At 38.8% G+C, this 24,823-nt stretch overlaps 1 protein-coding gene across 2 annotated transcripts in view; it reads left to right on the top strand.

Annotated features, from left to right (window-relative positions):
- Nucleotides 1–24,823, top strand: part of pdzd2 (PDZ domain containing 2) — a 118,976-nt gene that overhangs the window by 56,786 nt on the left and 37,367 nt on the right. For both annotated transcript variants that reach the window (XM_036598293.1, XM_036598292.1), the window contains exons 4-8: nt 11,999–12,144; nt 16,944–17,076; nt 17,431–17,601; nt 23,869–23,968; nt 24,322–24,470. In XM_036598293.1, coding sequence (XP_036454186.1) covers nt 11,999–12,144; nt 16,944–17,076; nt 17,431–17,601; nt 23,869–23,968; nt 24,322–24,470 — 699 coding nt within the window. The remainder of the gene's footprint in view (nt 1–11,998; nt 12,145–16,943; nt 17,077–17,430; nt 17,602–23,868; nt 23,969–24,321; nt 24,471–24,823) is intronic.

Here is a 24,823-nt window from a genome sequence, read left to right as displayed (position 1 = left end):
CTCATTTCTGGTTTAAGCCACACTTTTAATTTTGGAATTGAAAAGAAATTACCAGAAAAGTATGGTTCAGAAATTGTTATTGAAATTAAATTGTCTGTATTGGCATCAGTATTGGGGAAAAAAAATGTAATGATACCCATCCCTAATCAGGATTGGGGGCAGAAAACTTGGTCAGGACATCTGACTGAAATTACAAAGCACTCCAGAGGAGCACCCCAGATACAAACCTTCTTTTCTAAAAGATCCGATGATTATACGTTTCACAGATGGTGTATTTATTACTAGTGTTACTGCATGGCTGCGAGGACGACAAGGCACACTTATTTGCTCAGGGACCTAAAATAACCCAAGCAATTGGTGTCTCTTATGGGGAATTGCAGGTGGCTTAGAGAACACATTAAAGGAGTCCTTCACCAGTTTCAGCACTTCAGAGCTTGGAGAAATTGTGCAGAGTAATGGAAACTTTTAGTTTACCATGACATTGAAAGGGGTGGTGACAAAGGTTGAGAGTTTGTGGGTTTAATATACTGGTTTAATAACATCCCTTAGTCCACACTGCAGGTAAAATCCAGTATGTATTCAGTACATAAAAATGTTCAGACTATAGGTCACAAAAAAGAGAATCGACGAAACAAAAAAAATTACTGGCAAATAGATTATTAGAATCAGTCATTAATGTTTAGTTTTGTTTTATACTAAGATGAACATTTGTTTGTTAGTTAGTTAGTAGGGTTAATTGCCATATAAATAATTGCGATTAACAATTGAATTGTCTTTTTTGTTATTTGTATGCAGCTATTGACGTAGAATTCTAAAGCAACCAAATTGGCTGTCTAGCCATCAAGTCTTAGTAGCTCCCAACTGACAACAGACACCATTCGAGCTCAAATAAACAAGCATTACTGCCATCTCAAGGTTTTATAGCACCAAGTTAGAAGTTAGAACATTTATTGTATTCATAAGACCCATGACGTCTTAATGAATGCATTTTCTGCTTTATTTTATTTACATGTATTTGCTTCAACTCAACAGATGAAAACACACCCAATTCATATTTTGTTAGTTTCAGTAGAAACAAACTCACAAGCTTGGAATATATTGCAGTCAGGTTTAATAATTGCGATCAGCTTAAATAATAGCAGTCAGGCGATTATGTAATAAATGTGACAAGCATGTTAGATGTTTAACAAACACTCTGCACCCAAAACAGAAGGTAAATCTTTTTTTTTTTTTTTAAAGGAATAGTTATGGTCGGTAATCATATCATTCCATACAGAAGAAAAATGTACATATATTTCCTCATATCCAGAATATGTAAACAATCTGTGCCCATAGGTATAAGGCCATAGTCTGATGCTTGTTATTTTCATTGCTCAAAAGGCCTTTTCTTTCCCAGTGCAATCTTAATGAAGGTACCCAGCAATGTAAATTTAACTGGTGAAATCTTGTATTTGACGAGGCTGAGACCACTGCCGAAAATGCTTCTTTTTTGCATTCTTTTCTGATTTAACACAAAGTTTTTCATTACAAATTACATGATCAGCATTACAATTTAAGTGAAAAGTAGAATCTTTGAATGTTCACATACATTTCAGAATTTCTTAGCATTTGGTATGTCCCCCTTTAGCTTTAATTACAGAGTGCACTTTAGCTGGCATGTACTCTGAAAGTTTGTGCAGAAGCTTCTGATCAATAGATCAAAACCACCTGAAAGTCATCTAAACATCTGCTTCAATGTTTTGTACAAAGGCCTTAATATAATCGGTATCTCACATTTACTTCAATCTGAATCTGACCTAGAAATTGCAAAATCTTTCTTTCTTCTTCATTTTGTCATAGCTTTTTGTTGTAAAATTTTCAAAAATCTAAAACTTTGTTGTTTATTTACAGGTGTAAATGAAAAAAAAAAACTACAGATTTCAGTGTGGATTTTTGAACCCACTGTGTCCCATGCTGTGTCTTTTGTCAACAGCAGATTCAATTTCTCCTACATCAGTAGAATCATTGAAAAGATACTTTACTTTAATTTAGACACTCTTTGCAAATAGAGTAGTTTATGCAGCCCCACTGTCTTTCTTGACAGCCTTAAAAAGCAGTGGGTTGATGCTAATCATGTAATTATTTTGGACCCCACACTGTGGCTCAGTGCATATGTTTCTGATCTAATCGAGCCTTAGAGAACGTCTGTGGCGTTCCCTGGAGCACATAGGCCTTGTGATGTCTGAAGGAGGCTCGCTAGCTCAAAATAACCATTCTGGCTTCTCAGGCAGATGAGTTCATGTGCTAGCGGTTGTTCATAGCAGCTCAAATGGATCACACCAGAAGTTCAAGCAGTTTGATCTTGACCAATCTCATGGGATTTCAAAGGAGAAAGACGATTTTGGTTCCGTGGAACAAGTGGAGCAGAAGCTTTTTATTTCTTTATTATTTTTTTTGGACAAACCACTTTAAAGAACCAGGCCCAGGGTCTGCTTAACATTATAAATGTCTCCTTTTTTACAGCAAACAGAATGAAACACAGGTTTCTCACACAGCCTTAGCAAAAACCCAGCCACTGGCTAAGCTGTCTGGAAGCTGTTGAGCAGGCTTACATTTTTCTGGGATTTTAGTGCCCTGTTCTGTGGAATTTTTGTTTTTGTTTAGCACTTTTGCTAACGAAAGACATGTCATGAATAGTATTTAGTAAAGAGGTTTCAGCAGGTAGGCTGCTGTATGTGTTTAAGACTTAACTATGAAACCCATTTAAAGAGGACTGAGGTCAGAACAAAACATCACCTTAAATCATTTTTGTATTTGGTCATATAATAACTAGTCTACAAACATAACATATTCGTTTATTTAGTGCAGGGTTCCTCATGCCTCATCCGTGAATGCAGAAAAAAGAATCCGTTAAGCCACATACTGGTGGGGTGCATGCCTATAGTTGTGTTCGGGGCGTGTGGAGCAACGTCGTGGGAATGTGGAGGGAAGGAGGGATCCGGCTGGTTAATGTGAGCACTCAGGCTTGTAGTGTCAGTGATTCATCCTAGCCGGCAGCCTTTCATTATAAGTCACCTCTCTTCCCACCAAGTTCTATAGAAAAGGCTAGTGCTAACATGTGAACACATGCTGAAGGAGTCTGATTGTTTGCTTATCTGTCAGCAAGTCTAAGTGTTGTTCACTGAGACTTCTAGCTTTCTCAGGCTCTGCATTCAAAAAACGCTTTCACTCTACAGTGTCAGTTTAAAGCAGAATAAAGACAAACCTCAGTGCTAAATCAACAAAGCCTTTTTTGTAGGCTTGCTGCTCATTGCAGGTGGGAAATAATAATATATTATCATTTATCATGTCACAGAATGCTTTTCTGAGTGTCATGAGAATCTCCAGTACTTCCAGTCCGCTGAACAACTGAATGTTTCATGAAAATGGGACCAAACATAGAGAACCTGTTAACAACAACGAGTGGTGATGCATTTTGTCCATTCCAACTTGTTTGCAAACCTCAGAAAAAGCAGACAATGTGACCAATATTACGTCTTCTGAAAATGTCTTGAGGAATTGTGATAATATATTTTTACCATATCCAGAGGTTCTTTAACTTGCGTATAGGGCCTGACGCTACAAGTGGACGTGGGCCCTGCAGATGTAGTTAAATTCAATAAAATCAGTATAAAGCAATAAGATGCAACTGAGCTCCCTCTCGGCTGATGTAGAAATATTTCGCATCAGTAAGCATGGAAAGAGAGCTAACAGTCAGCAGAACGAAACACTTCTGCTCACCAGACTATTGACAGCATCCAAAAACTCAAAACTTACGTTAATCGTCTTTATTTGATTTCTGCTAACATATCTAGCCTAGTGATATCGTAAATTGAAAATATCGTAAATATCGTAAATATCAAAATTTCACCTTGTACCTTTTAGCTGAACTGAAACATGATAAATATACAAAATAAATATTTTTTGATGCAAAGCATGTCATGGACCTAGCCTGTAACTAACTAACTCACTCACTCATGTTTATCGTGTTTGTCCACATGAGGGAGCTACCGGCACTCTAGGGAGAATTCTCTGTGAGCCGCTAAGAGAATGAGAGAGAGAAATGCATGGTTGTTTCTGATGTAGTCCTATAGAAAATTAATGGAGACTCCTCAGGACAAACGGCATGTGCCAGGCATATACTGGAATGCATGTCTAGAAATATTATGCATTCTCAGTGTGTGGCCATCAGCCACCGTCCACAGAATAAAGCGTAATGATAAAAATTGGTTAAAACTGTTAAAGCTAGCTAGAGAGATGGAGAAAACCTCTAAAAAGCATATGGGGACGGGGATTATATGATAAAAAAATAAAGTTACTTAAAAAAGACGCAAAGATACAAAGAAATGAAAGTACACAATTTGTTTGGATATCGGAGTGTGGAACCGTAAGGCTGAAGTGCAGGAGGCTGAGTTAGCAGGTCCATTCGGTCTGATGGTACGCTAAGCCTATAGATGGCTGGCTTAACGTTAATGTACTATGACACCCTGGCTAATTATTAGCTAGCTAACTAACTAGCACTCCAGTTCTCAGTTAAGCTACAGCGCCTTTAACATGTTCATCCTAGAGCTGGGCGATATGGCCAGAAATGTTATCACGATAAACAAGATTCATATCTTTCGGTATTGATACATATCGCGATAAATGTCAAATCATTATTTCTTTCAAGTTTGAAGGCTGATTTTTGCTCCTGGGTGGTTAATTGCTATTTTAAACTATCCTATATGGTCGGAACACGACAAACACTCACCAAACAGTGGAACATTTCACAGATCTGCATGGCTGCAGTTTTTGTAATAGTCGTAATTTAAGAAAGAAAAGAGTATTTTTAGCTGTCTGGTGCGAGTGCTAGGCTATCCCGTTAAAAATGCTAAACAAGTGGCCAACAACAATGCTAAACTGTTTAGTTTCTCAACAACGTCAACTTAGTACGAACAGCAAACGTTAGCTTGCTCGGTACGTCAGTGATGGGTCACACTGCCTTACTGCCATCGCTTCTACCACATCCATGTCAGAGCATATCGCAGTATTCAAACACCAGCTAGCAACATCTGGATTTCTCTATCGTAGTAGTTTAAGGGGTGAACCACAATATATCTAACACCAGACGAGTCCTCCTTTTAGGTACGTTTAAACTGAAAGCGGTGCTTTTGTGTCTTGTTTGATCTACAGTAACATCAATTTGCCGTGCTGTGCGAGTGACAGAGCGCTGCTTCAAGTTAGCCAGCTGCTAAAAACAGCTAGTCTGGAAAGGTAGCGCTCTCCCAACTCTCCAATGCCTCACAGCTTCCTCAGTTTACTTTCATTTAAATCAGAACATTTTTTATCGCTCTATCGAGGGAAAGTTATATCGCGATAATTATCTTTATCGTTTTATCGCCCAGCCCTAGTTCATGCACATGTATTTTAAAGAAATAAACTGTGTTTACTGTTGTTGGAAAATATACATGCACTTTGACAGCAGATGGCAGGCTTAGTCCCAGTTGGTGGGATGGGAGGTCACTGTGGTTGTAATGGGCTGGTCCAAACAGAAGTCCAAGGCTGACTTCAGTCCCCAGTTTCCCCTGCTTTATACGTTATATCAAGGCAATTTACAGAACTTGTCTTAGTCCTCAACTCACTGTTACAACCTCTCATTTCTCCCAGAGCTTCTTCACATCCATGTAGCTTAATTGCCGATGGTAAGGGATTTGCCTGTTTCCATGACATTGTACACTTTGCAAGGAAAAAGCTACTTCTAAAGCTGTTCAAGGATGCGTTGATGTAACCATGTATGGTTTTTAAAAGACATCTTGAGAATGATGGAGGTGGGGAGGTTCACCTTTTTGTATCTACAGTCATTGCCCAGTTTATCAGCTCCACTTACCATTTAGATGCTCTCTGTAGTTCTACAATTATAGACTGTAGTCCATCTGTTTCTCTGCGTACTTTGTTAGTCCCCTTTAACCCTGTTCTTCAGTGGTCAGGACCCCCACAGGACCACCACAGAGCAGGTATTGTTTGAGTGGTGGATCATTCTCAGCACTGACATTGTTGTGGCACATCAGTGTGTGTTAGCACGTGGATCAGGCACAGCAGCATTGCTGGTGCTCAATTTTTTCTTTAAACATAAATCCACAGCTCATCTAATCATCTGAAAGCCACAGCCACAAAGACAGGACAGAATTGTCTTCTCTTCAGCAGTTAAATACATGTTAAAAGTAGAATTTTTATTTTTCGATAAATATATTTCAATGTTGAACTTCAAAAAAATATAATACTACATGCTGGTGGTTTGCATCAGTGACACTTTTTTGTCCTTGTATCTGAATAAAACACTGCAGAGGCTTTTCCAATGGGACAATAAATAAAAGTAGCCCTTCTTTGTCTGAACGGTCTGTAATAATGTCCTTAAAATTCTCAACTTTTGAAATCCAGTCAGTGAGGAAGACGTTTTTAGCTTTTTAGCTATAGCTGAAAACTGGTGCTCTAGCTGACGCCTCCAATGGTAGTGAATAAAAAATACCTTCATTCTGGAAAATGTTTTCTTCCAAAAAGTACTTCTTATTCTTTTTAAACATTTTTTGAGCTAGGCAGCTGGCACTGACTTCCTAAATGCATCTCTTACATCCGCCAAACAGCATCAGAGCAGATATTTACAATAAATCCGACCAATCAGCAGTCACGGACATGAATGACATGTAAAAACATAACCATTGGTATATGTGTGTGGGTGGGTGAAGGGTAAAAAAAATGGCAACAGAGGCTGTGACTTACTCAGGGGTGCCCCTGGACTTAAGCATAAGTAATCTCATGCATTAAATCGCCCATGACTACATCACACACCCTTAACTAATCTCGTCCATGTGTTTTTGTTTTGTTTGGGTTTTAATTTTGAAGTGAAGTTTGTATTCAGACAGCTCAGAAGTGTAAATGTCTGCAGTGTGGACTGTTTATGGTGGAATATGAAAACTTGGAATATCTGCAGCGCCCCTGTTTTGTGTTTAAACTAGCCACATTTCATTTAAGCATCTCTACATAAAATGAACGAATGGGATGCTACCACAAGCATGTACAACATACACTCCTTTGACCTTTTTTACTTGTTTTTTTACTTGATGTGACTGTATTATTTATGAAAACACAAAGATCAGACCGGTATCAGCCAATATTCAACATTAAAGTAAGCAAAAAAGTAGGGACGTCCCTACAATTTAGCTAGAGGCTAAACATAAAGAAACCAAAACAGACCCTTTCTTTTAATTTCTGATTTAGATTGTATTCATGTACTGATGTTGTTATTTCAGCAAATGTCTCTAAACCCGCAGTCAGTCTAAGTGTGTTACTCTGTGAGCCTTCTCAGGCTTTGCTTTCAAACTTGGCTTGAGTCTCACATGTTGTTATAAAGCGATATAAAGATAACCCTAAGAGTTACACCAGCATAGGTTTCTTTTTCTTTTTTGTAGGCTTTCTTCGAATGCAGATTAGTGTCATTGCATCCCGCAGCTGGCATTGGATTTAAGCAGTTAGGTTAAGCGTTACGCTGTGCCAGATGAAATCAATAGCCAGCTTATTTTTAGACCAGTCTCACTATGATTGTCTTTCTAAATTCATGGGCGTCTATTTTCAGTATTACCATGAGAAAAGCTTTGATCCTGCGCAGCTAAAAATGGCAAGGCGGATCGCCTTAATCCGCAAATTGTACCTGAACTTGTCTTTCCTGTAAGAATGATTCAGGAATATTTGGTAGTTCTTGCAAAGCCAGTGCAGAGATATTTTTAATTCTTTCTTGATGTTACCTTTATTTCTTACATGTTTATCATAAACAGATGCAGGATATAGGCCTAATATTCCATTTTGTTTTATAAGAGATGTAAGGCGGCTTTACTGCTGCAGGTAAATATGGTTTACTTCCTTGCATTCTTGTTTCTCCTCTTCTTCTTAGTGTCAGATGTGACAAGGAGGCGGTGAGAGTGGGATTTAAAATGGAGAGTTGAAACCCCCCATTCTGTGGTATAATTGAACACTTTTGATGTGAGTAGATTAGCATGAAAAAGAAGGGCCATAGCATTCTCTGTTCCTTTCATGTGTCCGGGCCAGGTCAGTACATCAGATTAATGGAAAGGGGTGGCGAGCAGGACCACGTTTATTTACACATGATGGAGATTACAGTAGCTGTAGTAGGTGTTCTGGGGGTGCACCTCTGAGCATTTTGTTGAGTAAAAGCTATCTGTAAATTTGTGCTTTAGTGTAAAACCAGTGCTGACTACCCTGGGGCTGAGGTAGACCAGTGGATTGTGTTGTACCACTGTAATGTATTACAGACACTGTAATACTACCTTCTTCCTATACTAGATACTGCATGATGCTCTACACAGGTTGCTTTAAAGTGCCATTCTGGAACATTTAAAAGTAGCTACTGATCTGGTACCAGGTATCAGCATCGGGCCAATACCAGCAGAAAATGCTGGATCAAATATTGGTAGAGAAATAAAATTCTGTTACAAATCTAGCTAATAGCTCCCCCTTCTGGATCATTTTCAGCCTGTTTAATGTGAGTGAGTGAGTCTTTAGTAGTGCTGACAAAATGTAATAATAACACATTCACGCAAAAACACCATTAACACATTCTCCTAGTTTTACCTCTCGAACCATCTGTAATTCCAGCCTAAAGACCAGCTGCCTGTATGCTGTTTCTATGACTACATTGTACCCCTCTTGTTCAGTTACAGCTTTTAAACAAAGAATTTCAGTTGATATGTCTCTTGATAAAGTTCCAATTTCTGCGTTGTGAGTGTATTTATCACTGAAATACATCCAGCAAGATACAGTGCTGATGCTAGTAATATCAGTAATATCAGTAACATTAAAAGCAGAGGATACGTTCAGTGCATGCTGCACTGTGCTTGTAGGAGAGCTATGGATAACTCAGTGAACATCAAACTAGTAAAAGCAACAGGAAAGCAGAAAACTACAGTTCCCATAAAACCATAAGAAACACTGCGGTATAAAAGTGGGATGCTGCAGTCATTGAAACTACTACAAAATTGAAATGTGCAGCCACTGTTGCTCTCACTGGACGTTGGTGATGGAAATTGGAATCTGCATTCACTCTGTTTTCATCTTCACTCTGTATTCATATTATGTTTACGTTCACGTCATATGAACCTTATTGATTTATTGAAAGTAATATGCTCTGTTTAAGCTTTTGTCTGCTCATATAGCTGTAACAATTTTATTTTACCTTCAGCTTTTCCAAGCATAAATGTCTTTTCCAAATATTTTCTGCAATTCAGTAAACATTTTGTGTTTTGATGAAAAATATTATGATTTTATGTGTGTACAGCTGTTCAAAGCTGTGTTTACTAGTCATGTACTGGCCATATTTTTTGAGTTATGCTAAAAATTGGCTTAAATTAGTCACTATCAAAACAGTTATTACTATACATTTGGTAAAGGTTTGGTAGTGTTATGATTATTTTGATATTTTGTCAAAATGGAATATTCGATCATTTAGTTTAATAGAATAAAAATAATTAAGGTATAGAGTCACTAAAAGCAAATGATTTTAGTCTAAAGTCCAAGTCAGTTAAAAGTCTGAAATGGATTTTCAACTTTGACTTTGAACCAATTCAGTAGGATGACCTGTATACTGGTCAAAATTCTTCCTAAGGTATTAGTTACTTTCGGTACCCATCGGTATGCTACAAATAAGTGCAGATAACACAACGCGCGAACAGCACCTAACATGCTAACATTAGTCCTTTTAGCGTCAGGTTAGAATCAGGAATCTTTCAGTAATGCCTCATCTCCAATTATGTAGTCTACAGTCTAAGTTAATGTTACTCCAGGTTTTTATTGAGGGAGTGAAGGTTAAAGAGACATATGGAAGGAACCGCCGGTCTCTTGGGGTAACAGTAGCTGTTAGCCTTTAGCATAGCAGCCCGCTAGCTGCGCTTCTGTCTCTTCTTGGGCTGCCTGTCTCAGCTGAAGGGGCATTCTAGAAAAATAGTAAGTACAGAAAGTAACAAAAATAGGTTTCTTAAAGGGCCGATATCCTGGTAAACCTTTTTTTTTCTTTACTTTAAATTTTCAATACTGTTTGCTGCTGTGTCCATAAAGTCCATATACAGAAATTAACTGCCCATTTCGAATTTGTGTTGATGTCATGAAAACCAACACTTTAAATATATCCTCCCATTCAGCATATAGCAGTTAAGCTCCAGTCATTGTTGTTGAAGTGTTTCAGCCCAGGCTACTTTTTAAATGAGGCGCAATACAGGACTGCCAATCAGAACCAAGGTCATTTACATATATAAGTCTTAAAGGTACAATAACAAACACATCCTGTTTAATTCTAAGGGATAGCAAGAGGTTGGAAATGGTGATGTAAAAATTCATTATGGCAAACCCACACAAATGTCAGAAGTCGACCTTGTGAAAAAAAAAAAATTAAATGCAAGAAATATCAACAATAAAAGGATACATTTTAAGATGCTTTTATTGGAGGGGAGAAAAACAAATATATATCAAGGTAATGGCCGCTACTGTAAGATTATGTATCAGAAGGGGGATAAATGGTATTGGTGCATCCCTAATGCAGAGCAAGGAGAGGTCAGTTTTTTTTTTGCCTGCTGAAAGACCTAGAAAGTTCTTCTAGAATGGTCCTCTACTTCCAGTGACCATAATGGCAGCAGACACACTGAGATTAATGAAGCGTTGCTTAGGACAGTTTAAGATGGCTGGAGAAGGATTGGGCTTCAGTAGCTGTCAGAGGCAGGTGCTTCTAAAAGTCTCCCACTTTATTTATAGAGCTCTCCAAAAAAGGAAGCAGCCTGGATCAAAAACGGATTCAAGCAAGTGGGATGGAAAACACATCAGTTTGCTTTCTTTCTAATCACCTCGAATGTAGTTTTAGAGATGATGTTTCCTTTTTTAGGATGCTGCAGTAACAGACGTGCTTTGAGCAGACACTGATGTTTTTGCTGATGAGCGGTAATTGGGGAAGTGGGAGTTTGGTGTCTGTCAGAAATGTTGTTAGTAGTTCTTCACGCATGAGCCATTGCCAGTGCAGAAAAATACTTTGACAACCATAATCTAATTTAAGCCCATGAAACAGCTGGTGCTTGGTGGATCAGGGGTTTGGTTTGAGTGTGATGAAATTGTATCCCTGACTGATTGTTCCTCCAGGAAGAAAAAGCCTGACTCCTTTGAGCCTGATTTAACCTGTGGTGGAGGAAATACACTGCCCTTCAAAAGTGTGGGAACACCTTGTGTTCATTTGAAATTGTTAATATAAAACAGCCATAATAAAATCGGTAATTCAATACACATGTATGGCCCCACACATTAACAGAATTGTTTTTTTACTTTATTTGAAAACACTGTCTGTTTATGCAATGGTTTTGACTGTTATGTAGCTTTAAAAGTTACTTGTGATTATTATTAATGACAAAATTAATTATTTATTGAACGTTGGAGTATATATTGTACTTTCTTCCAGTTTGTTAGAGCAACAAGACACTTGATGCCTTGCCTTACAGGAATATTACCACAGTTAAGTGGGTTTTATACCACACTCCTCATCATGCCTAACAACACTTAACTGTGATTTAAGGATATGAAAAGTTTGAATGCTGTGGATAGACAGGAGAATAAAATGTATGGGGTATGGCATAATTCCCAAGAAGACAACCAGTTGATCACTAGCTAGCATCACAGTTGTATTTATTAGCCTCTCAGTGGCTATCAGTCAGGATTTGTTAAGCGTCTTAGGGATTCTGAGTATTTGTATGATGTATTTGCATAATGCATGCTGGGTACTGTAGTGAAATTCTACTAAATTGTGAATTCTCTACAGCTGCCCCTTTTAGATTATTGCAGTGCAAAGCTGCTCATTTATGAAAAACATTATCAAGAGCTAGATGTGCTGTCTGAATAAGTTAGGGTTATTAATTAAGATTCTTACTCCCTCCCGGTCTTCCTCTTATCTCTTTTTCAGCCTAGAGAGGGAAGTCGTATCTGGAAGATGCACATGGTGAAGGGGCAGGACGGCCTGGGCATTCAGATTACGGGCGGCCGTGGCTCTAAGCGCTCTCCACACGGAATCGTGGTGGCCCACGTGGAAGAAGGAGGAGCCGCTCAGAGGTAACATCCTGCTCTCAAGCTCCATCGTTAAGAGGCAATCATGTGCTGTCGTGGCAACCGCGGGCGCCGTGGTGACACTGTTTCATCAACGTTTTATCCATATGCAAAGCGTCATGGTGACTCGAGTGCACTCTAGGACACTCATTAATCTTCAAAGCCACTGCAAAATCCACGCTTAGGCCAGTTTGAAATATACAGCCGTATTGCCACATTTTTAGCAGCAGTGTTATTCATTACTGACTTGTGGAATAATGATTAGCTGTGTTGAGTATCAAAAAATGGCACCCTGAGATTTCCAAACTGGCTTTAATACAGTGGGCCAGATTTATGTACGTGAGCAGGGGCAAAATGTGCCTTAAAACAGTTGTGCAGTGTGCTTTAAAGTAATGTTCAGTTTATAAAAGCAAACCATGCATAGGCCTGGTTACTTCCTGCTCTGTGCTTTTTAGAGGTGCAGGGTTTAAAAGGCACAGTGAAGTAGTGAAGCTATCAACAAGCTCAGGACAAAAGGGAAAATGAAAGTCCTGTGATGGAGAGATATGGTTGTTAGGTTCTTTCCCACCAAAACATTGCGCAAGCACGTAATTCTTCTCCAGCTCAAAACATTGGGGGTTTGGGAAACAGTAACAAGCATTTTGAGTGCATATTACGGCCACATCAAGGCAGATTTTGCGCTGCTCTCTCTCACAAACATACAACTGACTCTCTTGCGTTGAAATAATCTATTCTTTTGCAGGTGTTTATTCTTTCAGCAATTTTTCAAAGCCTCTGTTTCTGTGTAGTAACTTTGACTGTTGCCTTCATTTCCCAACAACAAAAAGTCTCCCATCACAATGTATTTCAGACACTGCCAGAGACTCTGACTCTATTAGCACTCCGGTTGCATGTTAACTGACTTGCAACTCGACTCAAGCTCAAATTAAATTTCTTCATAACTAAATTGTTAATAGTTAAACCAAGACAGTGAGAGTGGTTTGACCTGAAATGCTCAATTCTGGAGAAGCTTACTGATTCCCAGTTGTTCACAGTGGTGGTGATGTGTTTAATGTTTTTAGATAAAGTTTTGGCCTAAAACACATCTTTTTAAATACATTCATTGTGGAGAGGTACATACAGGGAATTCTAGGGAAAAAATAGCCCCTGGATTAATTACCCTTTAAGGCACAAACAAAACTGATTCAATTAGGAACCATGAACCTAAACACTAAATTAATAACAGTCATGAGCCGTCATTGGTGCAGTGCTGTTCTCCTGCAGCTTGAGCGTAGCGAGGTTCGATCCGGCTTCAAACAACAAGGCTTTTATTTCAGAAATTTCTTCATTCCGATGGACAGAGTGAAAGCTGCACACAGTGTTCAGAGAAAAGAGGCAAAAAAACTTGAGAGTTGGCTAGCATGTAGTTCGGATAACAAGTATGCTAGCTAGCTCAATGCTGTCAAAGTTGTCAGCTAATATAACCAAAGTTTTAGCAAGTTACAGATCACATTCCTTTAAAACTTCAACTGGATTAGTTACTGCACTATAGCATGCATGCTAGTGCTTGCTAGCTAGCATGCATGCTATATACAATACAGACTAACCAACCATTGAGTTGTTTTGCCTCTTTCCTTAAAACGCTGCATTAACTACTAATGTACAGACTCAAATATTTCATAAGACTTGTTATTTAAAGCCTTGTTGAACATGACTGGCTTTTCCCAGTGAACAAAGGCCATCCTTGGACATCCAAAATCGGTTTAAAAATATTCAGTCAGATGGGACCATAAAATGAACGTCAATGGACGTCCAAAATCTCAAGTTTTCAAAGTTGGTTCGTTAGTGACCTATTAATAATGTCCTCGTCCAACCAAAATCAGTTTTAAAAGTTAGACAAAGAATGTCTTCTTGTTTGATGTTTACTTTGGAAAATGTGTTAGCTAACTACATAAAGATTTGAAATTGTATTAATACAAATTCTTACTTTAAAATGCATTCTTTATTTTAATCTGTATTATTATGATGGACGTAAATTGATGCAGTAGATTAGAAGTGAATTATCTTCTTGTCCATTGTAAGGTAATTGTGTAAACAGTTAAAGGTTCTTTAAAAATAAGTTTAATACTGACATAATTTTTTTTTCAGCATAAGCACTAGTTCAGCAGCACCTAGATTACCACAGTTCAAAAATTGTGTTGAATGGACTATAATTGGAAAAACAGTCACAACAAACGTGACAGATGGAGAAAATTACTCCAGTACTAGGAGTGCATGAAAACATAATTATCCCAGTTTTCCAATTTAAGTTTTAACAAATGAGCAATCTGAGTTTTTGCTTCAGGAGTTCTTGAGTGGGATTTGCACCCAAGTCACTCCAAACTCGACCCTGACTTAAACCCCACCCCACATACTCAAGACTCTGTTTGCACTTGCACCTCAGAGATTAGACTCCAATGAATCAACTTGATCTCCCTCCGACTACCTAACCCCCTAGCTAAATTAGCCAAACCTATATGCAATCAGCCACACTTCCAAGATTTCCACCCGTTTTTTTGCTTTACTCCATGTATTTGGTACATAAATTGCACATTTAGGCTTGTATGCCAGTTTCATACGTAACACATGGGCAGAATGTATCTTGTTTGCACCCGAAAATGGTCCTTAATGTATAGATGTGTGAATGAAAGTCTGTGCTGTATAGGATTACACTATAAACCGCTAATATATCAGACTTATCCTCGCACTTATTCTGTGACTTATACAAACACAAAAATGTGGCACCACACTTATATGCAGCTACAACTGACAAATGTTAAACTGTGGGGAATTCCTATATCCCTTTAGTTCCTGCACCCCGTCTTTTCCCCCTCTATCCACAAACATCTTGCCGACTACGCCTAAACACAGACTGTGTTTAAAGCTGTAACATGTTACGGAATTTGCTGACTTGCTTCTCTTTGCGAATCATTAAACCACACGTTGGCAGAGGCTTGCAAAAGCACATCAACTGGATTGTAATGAGCCAAGAACTGCGTTAGATTTAGATCACTTGTCTCCAAACATTTGAATTGAGCCCCCCAGGTAATATTCTAAGTTAAGGAGGAACCGTTATGAAAGAAAAATGAGGCTTTGCGGTTTTTGCCTTGAAATTATTTTACAAGCCTCAAAAAAGTTCCCTGAGTTTAAGATATATGAGCCCATGAGAAACCAAGAGTCTGTCTGAAGAAAATATATGCAGCCCCTTTAGAGCCCCCGCAGTGAGAGTGGGTTATTTCTAGTGAGGTCACACAGGATCGCCATGATTGGGCCTCATTGTTAGGATATAACATTTTAAGTTTGAAATGGATTATTATATGGAACCGCAGCCCACTGAAAACAATAGAAGTGCATACTTCATCCACCTAGATTCTGTTGTGTTGTTTAGGAGAACCTTTTTAAAGAACACAGAGACATCCATCAAATCACTGCTCGTTTATTCTGAGAGCCTGTTCCAGCAGAAGGATCTCACTGTAACGGTTCATGATGGCAGTAGTTACTTCCTTGTCCTATGCAAGTATGTAGCAATGCTGGGGATTTCTTCTGAGGTCTCTTCTGTGAGAGATCATTGAGGCTTTAGGCCAATTGGACAATCCCATCACACTTTTTTGCCACTGGTTGATTTTACCGCAGGAAAATTATGCTGTCCTGGACTCTCGACCACGGATGGCTGTGGCATCCCCAGGGATCAAACTTACAATCTACTAACGATAAGCCCAGTGCTTAGACGGTTATGCCTGTATGTTTACCTTTCAAATGAGAAAGTGAATCATGCGCACTCTTCTCTCTGCTTCTCTTTAGCCAGCTAGATACCAGCTATCTTCTATTTGGGAATGTATTCAAGGCATCTTGTCTTCAGGTCGTGCTAACTTCACACTCACTGACTGAAATTTTCCACAATAAACACATGAAACCAAAAACTTTTGAATACATTGAATAGACTAGGTATTTAATTGATGCCATCAAGGTCTGGAAATTAGATAGTGAACAACCTTCATTATTTATTGTGATGTTTCTTTGCCATTCTTTACAAATGGAACATGTACTGATAGTCACTTACAATGCGCTGTTTTGTATAGTATGGGAACCCAACAGAACCATAACCCCCAGTGGTTCTGCTGTAAAAACAATGTATAAAAACTATAGGCAAATTTTTAGAATAAAAACAATTTTCCAGATTTTGTCCTGACTTTTACTCTCAGAATGGCCCTCCTGCCCATTTCCATTGTTGTTTTTTGCAGAGTTTTAATTGTCACATTGATTTTGTCATGAAGTCTTAGATAAACACTTTATCCAGGCTACAGTGATCCTAAAAGATTGCTGGTCTGGAGTTTCGGAGATCAGTATGTTGTCTGGTAAAGACTGTGATATCAAGCATGACAGTTGACAATATTTTGACAGCAGGCATAAACTCTACCTTTTCCTCATCTGGTGGGTGAAGGGCTTTTTAACATTTATTATCTTTTTATTTGTTTATTGTCTTTAATAGCCGATACTCTATTAGGTTTTTTCAAATGTAGTATCTGCCACAAGCATTTCCAGGTATTTTCAGACGAGTTAATTGTTGAACATAATAATTTTATGAGTCTGCACTGCCAATGATTAGAAGCGTACATCATTAATTATTTTTGTCTGATACTGAGAAAAAACAGTACATGAAGTTCTAGGCTTTGTGATTTTGTTTTATTTAAACTATTAACTGAACATTTGATCATTTTTATGCAATATGATTTAATAAAACATAATAAGAAGATGCATAAACATGAGCCTTGGTCTTTTTATCAAAGGGATGGACGATTGAAAGCAGGCGACGAGCTGCTGATGATCAACGGTCACTCCCTGGTGGGCCTCTCCCATCAGGAGGCTGTGGCTGTCCTACGGTCTACTGCGGGCCTGGTGCAGCTGGTGGTGGCTAGCAGGGTATGTTTAAAAAAAGACACACTACAGACAGACTCATGCGTTGTCCAGGTTTGATTTCTTCATTATGTCCCAGTATCTGCAATGAGTATTCCTGCTTATTTTTAAGGAGTTTTGCACATGAAATGTCTTTCCAAATGCAGCTGCATCCACAGCAATCCAACTGTTCCAACAGCCGAGCGTCAGCCTGAAGCCTCTAAAAAATTGAAGAGGGGAAATCTTAATGTGCTTGCTGTGTGGCTTTCATAGATAAAGTTAAAAATAAACCCGGGCTCTTTTACACCGCGCACACTCACTCTCACTCTCGCTCTCTCTTTCTTTTCAAACGGCTTGGATTCTCTGCTTGCGCCGCTTCAGGACGAGTCTGAAGTGGACTTCCACAAGTACCCGTCCACCAGCCTGCCGGACCTGGTGAGCACGTGCTCGGGACAGGACGCCCTGCCCTCCCCTGGGGAGGAGAAGGAGAACATGGAGCCGGATGTGGAGGACGTGAGGGCCAGCTGCCTCTCCCTGCCCACACAGGACTCGGTACGTACGCCAGTCGCCCTATCAGCCGCACCGTCTCCCGCCATTATCTCACACAGTCTCCCCTTAATCTGGAACTCTACTGCATCTTGTTTATGTGTGTGTGTCTGTGGCTTTCGTTATGTAATCCTTTTCATCGGTGAAAGTTTCTCCCTCTTTTTTTTGTCACCCTCTAAATCTGCACTTATATGCAGTAGTTACATAAAAGGGCATAGTTAGTCAAACATCCAAACTCACCAATATCCGATGTACCTGTATGAGAACCTGTATGTATCATGTATCTGCTGATGCTGATGCATTAACATTTATAACATGTAGAAATTGGGACTACATTTAGCTGGATCAGCATTACAGAGCAATATAATCTTTACTTTATATGGTTACAAATGCAGTAAAATGAATAAAATGCAGACATTTTGGCATAGCAGCCCAGCTTTCTGCTGGTATAAAATATAAATTATAAAAATATAAAATAATATTTTATCCAAGTGAATGATATTGGAGATAGCAAATAGCAAAAATAGAAATATACAAATAGCAATGTTTAACTGTGACAGCAATGCAGGCTGAGCTAATGGTTTTGAGTACAGAACACTGTCATGGTAAAAATAACAAAAGCATAAAAGTAAAATGTGTCCAAACCAAACCTTCATGATATCATATCATGTAGCTGTTATATCAAATAAAAGACTTTATGAAGAAAATGAATGAAAAATAGTACAAATAAGAGGTAAATAACCAATGCAAAATTGTAAACAATTAAGGGTGGCTCCACCCCCAGTGCTACAATATCTGTATTATTTAAAGCCGCACTATGTAAGATTTTTATCACTAAGTCAGGAGAAAATAAAACATGCTTTAAAAATGGTGTGAGATAGCTGAAACAAAAGTCAGGTTGGGCTTTCACTGGAATCTTCCGTGCCACGTCATACATTTTTACGTAGTAACATCACACACACAGTCAAAACAGGTCTGGCTCAATGTTTATGTTTATTATATCGGATGCTAAATCAATGATAGTATAATATTAATTTAATTTATTTTTTGATAGCAAAACAGCAAAAACAGAATTGTATGTAACTTCTCTATTTCTATTGCACAGGCTTCCAAACATACCTGAGTGCTATTGAATTGCTTCACAATTGCTATGAAGCTAGCATGCCTTATTGTTAATGAGAGCACATTTAGTATGAGTCATACCTTATAACTCATCAATATATCACTGACACAAGTTAGAAAGGGTTTAATGAGGCTTTTATCTGCTAAGAATTAGGACTTATTATTAGTCTGTATCATTTAATTCCCTTTGGCAGGTTGTTGCTAAAACACAGGCAGTCGTTTTAAATAGGCCAGTGAAGTTTTCTGTTTATCGCTTTCCTTCTTTTTCATCTGTGTCCTAGGGGCTTGTGCATGTTCTTGCGGTTTATCTCGCTGTTTTTCCGGAATGTTTTTTTTGTTTTTTGTTTTTTTTTCTTTTTGCTGCCGTTTACTAAGCAGTCCAAGCCAAAGCATTTGCCCAAATGCATCACAGATAAGAAATAATTCATTTGCTGTGAGCAAGCAGAGGCACATCAACCGAGTGCTGTCAGACATCGTTAATGTTTAATCAAGCCACAGCCAAGTGTTGTTCTAGTTTGATGATTAACAGTGACACAGCTAAATACTGGACAGTGGACAATACTGCCGCAGTCAGCATTTTGGGGGTTAAGCGTGGAGTCGGTTTCTAGAATTTAGGAAAGGGTTGTCAACAGTGCTCTGTTTGAGAGTCTCTTTGGAGTTGAGTAAAGTGGGTCACCATCCACCCCCCTCACTCTGTAACCACCACCAACCACCACCAACCACTTCCAACAGCTTCTCGCTGCACGTTCTTGCTCGCAGGGAGAAAAAATGAAAATGTTCTCCTCTCCCGCCCGCCATCAAATTATATTAGCATTCCCCGGCTCCTGCTGACTTCAGCCATGAATTGGAGCAATTACACTTGGCTTAAGCCTGTTACACCAGACTCTGCATCTGGCGGACTTTCTGACTGATATAATAGTGTGGAGTAGAGTATCAGTATCAGAACCTGTTGTGCTCCCCTCACTGTGGTAATGACCCATTTATTGTTGATTTGATGAATAGCAGATGGGCCTAGGCAATAAAGTGATAAGAAAAATGATTGAAACGAAACATTATTTTCAATATCGTTAATGCATGTTTCAGATATTTTTGATTCTCTAAACTGCTTTCCTATTTTCCAGCTTTTATTTCCCCAATTCTACCTTAAATAGGGCACCAATAACTTGTAAAAGCTTCTCCATTCAAGGTTGCGGGGGGAGCTGGAGCTCCATTTAAGGTGAAACGGAAAATGCAAAAAAAGACGTTGGCTAACTTTGGCTTCACATTTTCTCCAGTAGCTGACACATTTGGGTGCCATCTTTTCAAATGAGTTAGTATATTTGAGGTATTAGCACAGGTAAACAATGTTGGCACTATGTCACTATTCAATCTACTGCTCTTTGTCCATCAGTACACTGAGAAACCCTGCACTGCCACAGAGCTATAGAAACCATTGCTGTTATCACACATTCTATAGCGTGAAATCTAACTGTATTCCTCAGTGCATATCATCTCACGACCTCCCTAAAATAATTTAATAAATAAATAAAAACTGCTAGTAATAGTATGAACATGCATATCATGACACTCCTACTACACAAGCAGGAAATGTAGCTATGTAGCGAGAATTTCTTGTTTTTAAAAAAGTACTTGGTATCTTTTGGCTAAAAAGAAGAACATGGGTTTGGTTCCTTCCATTTCTTTTCAGTGCTCCCAGTCATCATATATGTAACGAGAGAGTTTAGAAATAAACAAAAAATACATTTACCTGCACAAAACCAGTACATTTGTACTAATGTTATTTGTGTTGAATTTTCCTTGAATATTCTTTCAACATGCCCGTAATCATCAGATTCATCCACTCAGAGAAGGGATCCAAAGCACAACTGACATTACAAAATGTCCTTCCGCACATTGCATGCAGTTACACATTTCCACCAGAGAGATCCAAATATCCAAAATGTACACAGTGCAGCTTTAGGATTGTGAGTTTCTACTGTTTGAGTTTAACAACTGATGGTCATATCAGTCAGTAAACCACTGTTCAGCAAAAACTATTGGAGGATAAAATGAAAGTATATAATATAAATATAGAATTAAATCAGCCCAAATTTTCAGGAATCTGACTTTCCTTAAAATCAGTGTTGTATCTGCCAAAAAAATTAATTCAGTCAGGCCCTAAAAATATATATGCCATGAAAAGATTTTTGGTTGTATTGCCAAGCCCTCATTTAGTGTTCTTGTATTTTTAAGCCTAACAAGGATGTTTTTGAGTGCTTGTTATTGTATGAGCATTTATTAGCTGGGTGTGTTTTCCAGAAAACTGTTCCCCGTCAGGTTCCTTTGTAACTGTCAGGTGCACCACCATTTGAGACAGAGAGAAAGGCAGAGGGAGGGAAGAACAGAAGGACAAACAAGACAAAAGAGAGAGGGATCTAGAGGAAGTGCAGAGCTGTGACTGTCACATTGAGTCTTGTGAGGCGTGGAGGTGTGTGAGGTTTCATCAAAGCCCACGGGCCTGTCTGAAACAGCACTTCTAGCGTAGCTCACACTGTAGTGCACTCATGCAGGAGACAGGCTCACATCTCCTGCAACCGAGAGCTCCCTGATCGCTCTAATAAAATCAGAGATGAGGGCCTACTCTCTGAAATGAGAGACGGCAGTCTTTTCCCACGTGTCGCTGTGTAAACTTGTTTAAGGACACAGGCTGCTGCCTGAGAGTGGAGCTTGTTGTTATGAAGCATAACTCGCTATTATGTTCAAGATAATTGGGGACAGAAATTTGCACATCATGTTTTAATGTTTATGTGTATTCGACAAAAGAGGGAGGCGGTGTTGAAAAGGTCTGTTGTGCTTCTGTTACATGTTTCCCTGTCAGGGTTTTCATAGAAATAGATTTTAGTTTGGCTGCCAAGTACACTTTGCGAAGTCTTAGGTGACTTAAGGAAGGTCGCTGTTATTTGAATAAATGGGTATCTCAACTTATCTGTTCTTTTACATAATAAGGTATTTTAATAAGATGTATGTGTTGAATAATCTGAAATATAAAAAATTAAATAAATTGTGTGTGTGTAAATGTTAAGGTTTAGGCAGTGTGTGAACGTTGGGACACACAAAGTTGATATCCGTTCCACAATTATTGAAATGACGACATACGCAGAACTACAGTACTGTACAAAAGTCAGAGAACACTTCTATTTATTTCATTTCCAGTCCCAACAGCAGCACATTCGTTTTTCAGGAGATACTTCTGATGCAAAAAGACATGATACTCCACTTGGATAAGAAAGGGTAAAGTCAAGGAAATAGGAGGTTTTCAGAGCACGAGTTCAAACCGTTTTTGAAAAATATAGAAAAATAGGGTTCCTGTCAACTATACAAGACCTGGTAGATCACCAAAACTGTCACCCTGATATAAACAGCACTTCAATATTTTGTAATTGAGACAGGAGAAAATAAAGCTCCACTCTTACTTCAGATCTAATAAAACTGCAGGTGTATGTGTTCATCCTTCCACTGTGAAAAGACAGCTCAACCCTATGAGTCTGAAAGGATGTGTAGCTGTCATGAAGCTGATACTGAAAAAAGAAGAAAATGTGCAAATCACACTAAGAAGCTGTTCTCAGAAGAATGGACTGTCCACCCCAGAGCCCAGACCTCAACATCGTTAAATGCATTTGGGATTACTTTGGGATCACTAAGCAGAAACTACAACCGACTTCAAGACTGAATTTTGGATATCTAGAATTTTTTTTATTCATAACAGCATAAAAATAACCTAGTTGGGATGTTTTAATACGACTTGAATTGTTAATTCCTGATCTTAATATAAATTTGTTCTTTCTGCCAATGCGTAACTGCCTGTGCATTGCTGAGGCTACTAATTTGAGTATTAGTCAAGGAATCAGCACTGGACAAGGATGAATGCAGAGGATGGAGGGTGTTCTGTGGCTTCATCAGATATCAAGAAGAGGTCTGTATTGGTACTTTGCATTTAAAACGGAAGAATCTGGAACATTCAGACTTCAGAGATTTGAACTGCTGATACTGGTCTGCTCTGTCGATCCAAGCAAGCCATTCTTAACAGTCCGTCCCTCTGGCCTTACTCAGGTAATAGCATGCAGACAGATAAACACATACCATGACTGCGAGCACTGACCTCTGCATGATCCTTTTGGGACACTTTGCTTGCAACCACCAGTCTGTCTCCTAAACGTCCAGGCTTTTGGAATTATTTCTGGAAGAGACCCTATGTTAGCATGTGAATTTGCTTGTGTAATGCATGTGAAATTCTTCTCAGTTAAAGTAAGGGATTCTTGAAATTCCTCTAGAATTCATTTGCCATACTAGACAAACAGATCTAGTACAGTTGAGTCTCATGTGTGGTCCTGTGGTCTCTTGCTCGCGTGATATTCACAGCCTGTTCCAGGGCTGCTTGAATGGTACAAGCTGTGTCAACAAGAAGAAAATTTTATTTAACTCTCTGTTAGAGTAAAGCAAGTGTTAACACTTGTATTGCCAGCTTTAATTAACCGTAATTATCCATATGTATCCTATGTATACATGTTTTATTATTTTTAATAAAACACAAAAAAGTTTACTTGCAGTAAATAAGTGTTTCAGTAGTGATAGTTCTTAATGTTACACACTGATTTTCAGACTTTGGGGACACATTTACTTCAAAACAATAGGATCTAACTGCCTACTGTGTGGCCATGAGGGACAAGGATGCAGAAGGTTTTTTTTTTTTAATTAAAAAATGAATCTAGTGATAAATGTAAATCTTTAAATCTTCGATTTTCTTGAATATATGATTAGCTGAATGTGAAGAACTCTAGATACGTAGAACTGTCAGTCTTTTTGTTCGATTTGGACGAGGGCACATGGCGGGTGTCTCTATGAGGAACTTTGCTGTCTTCAGCCCAAACATGCTTTTTTCTTTGTGTCTGCAAAGACAAAGTTCACCATACTGTGCTACATTCTTGAGACACTCTGCAAATGTTTAGAGATAGACCAAAGTGAATGTCTCAGAAAGCTCCTCAAGAAGAGTTTTTCCCTTTGGCCTCTGCCAGTTTTTCCCGTTTAGGACTGATGTGAAAGCTTTGCTCTGTCTTTCTGGGCTGGAAGGGACAGTTCACTGCAGTGTCACTAATTCCCTCTATCCTCTATCAGTTCACAGAGCTGGATAAGCTGGATGAGCGTGGCCGAATGGAAGGACCCAAAGGATGCTGCCGCAGCCCCACGCCTATGAAGTTCCGCAGCAGATCCCAAGGTCAGGCACACAAGTGGTGTCGTCTTATATCAAGTCAGAGCACAAGCAGGGCATGAAAAATTTGTAAAGGATGCAGTTTAAATGGATTCTTCCCAGCAGTTGCTGTTATAAATTGAAGTTTCTTTATCTCCTAGTCAGCAGCAATTAATTAATTTGATTGGCCAGGTAAGTTAAACAATACTAAATTTAATGCTGCTTGTCTCAGCCCCAGATGTTTCAAGATGTGTTTTGAAGTAAAACTCTTTTAATCCTCATCAATAGATTTCTAAATTGGCACAATATTTGCAGTATTTTGTATAGCTTACCCAGCAATGGTTATTACAGTTGGTTCATGTTGATTTTGATACAATTAGGTGGTGGCTCGCGTCTAGAGTCTGTTGGGGAAGACGATGAGCTGATAGTTGAAAACGGTGAATCAGGAAGTGACGTAGCAGAGAAGCCATCACGTGGCGGACGTAAACACTCTCTCCCACAGCAGCTGGACACCGTGGGAATCCGACAGGTCAGTCCATCATCCAGAGAATCCATTTTAAAATTACTTGTTTGGCAAAAAACAATCAAATTTACCAGTGCTGGCCCAAATAATTTGAATTCTTGAGTATTTGCCTCTATGTGAGGATTTATTGAGTTCAGGTGTGTCAGCCACACCCATTGCTAACAGGTGGTTCAGATTAAGCACATAGCCTTGCAGTCTCGATAGACAAACACTGGCAGTAGAATAGGTCGTACTGATGAGCTCAGTGTCTTCAGACATGACACTGTCATAGGATGGCAGCTCTCAGCCACGAGTCAGTTTGTGAATTTCTGTCCTAATAGATCTGTCCTTGTCAACTGTAAGAGCTATTATTGTGAAAT

The sequence above is a fragment of the Colossoma macropomum genome, unplaced genomic scaffold, assembly GCF_904425465.1.
Source record: "Colossoma macropomum unplaced genomic scaffold, Colossoma_macropomum, whole genome shotgun sequence".
Lineage (NCBI taxonomy): Eukaryota > Metazoa > Chordata > Actinopteri > Characiformes > Serrasalmidae > Colossoma > Colossoma macropomum.
This window is presented reverse-complemented; position numbering and strand designations above follow the sequence as displayed.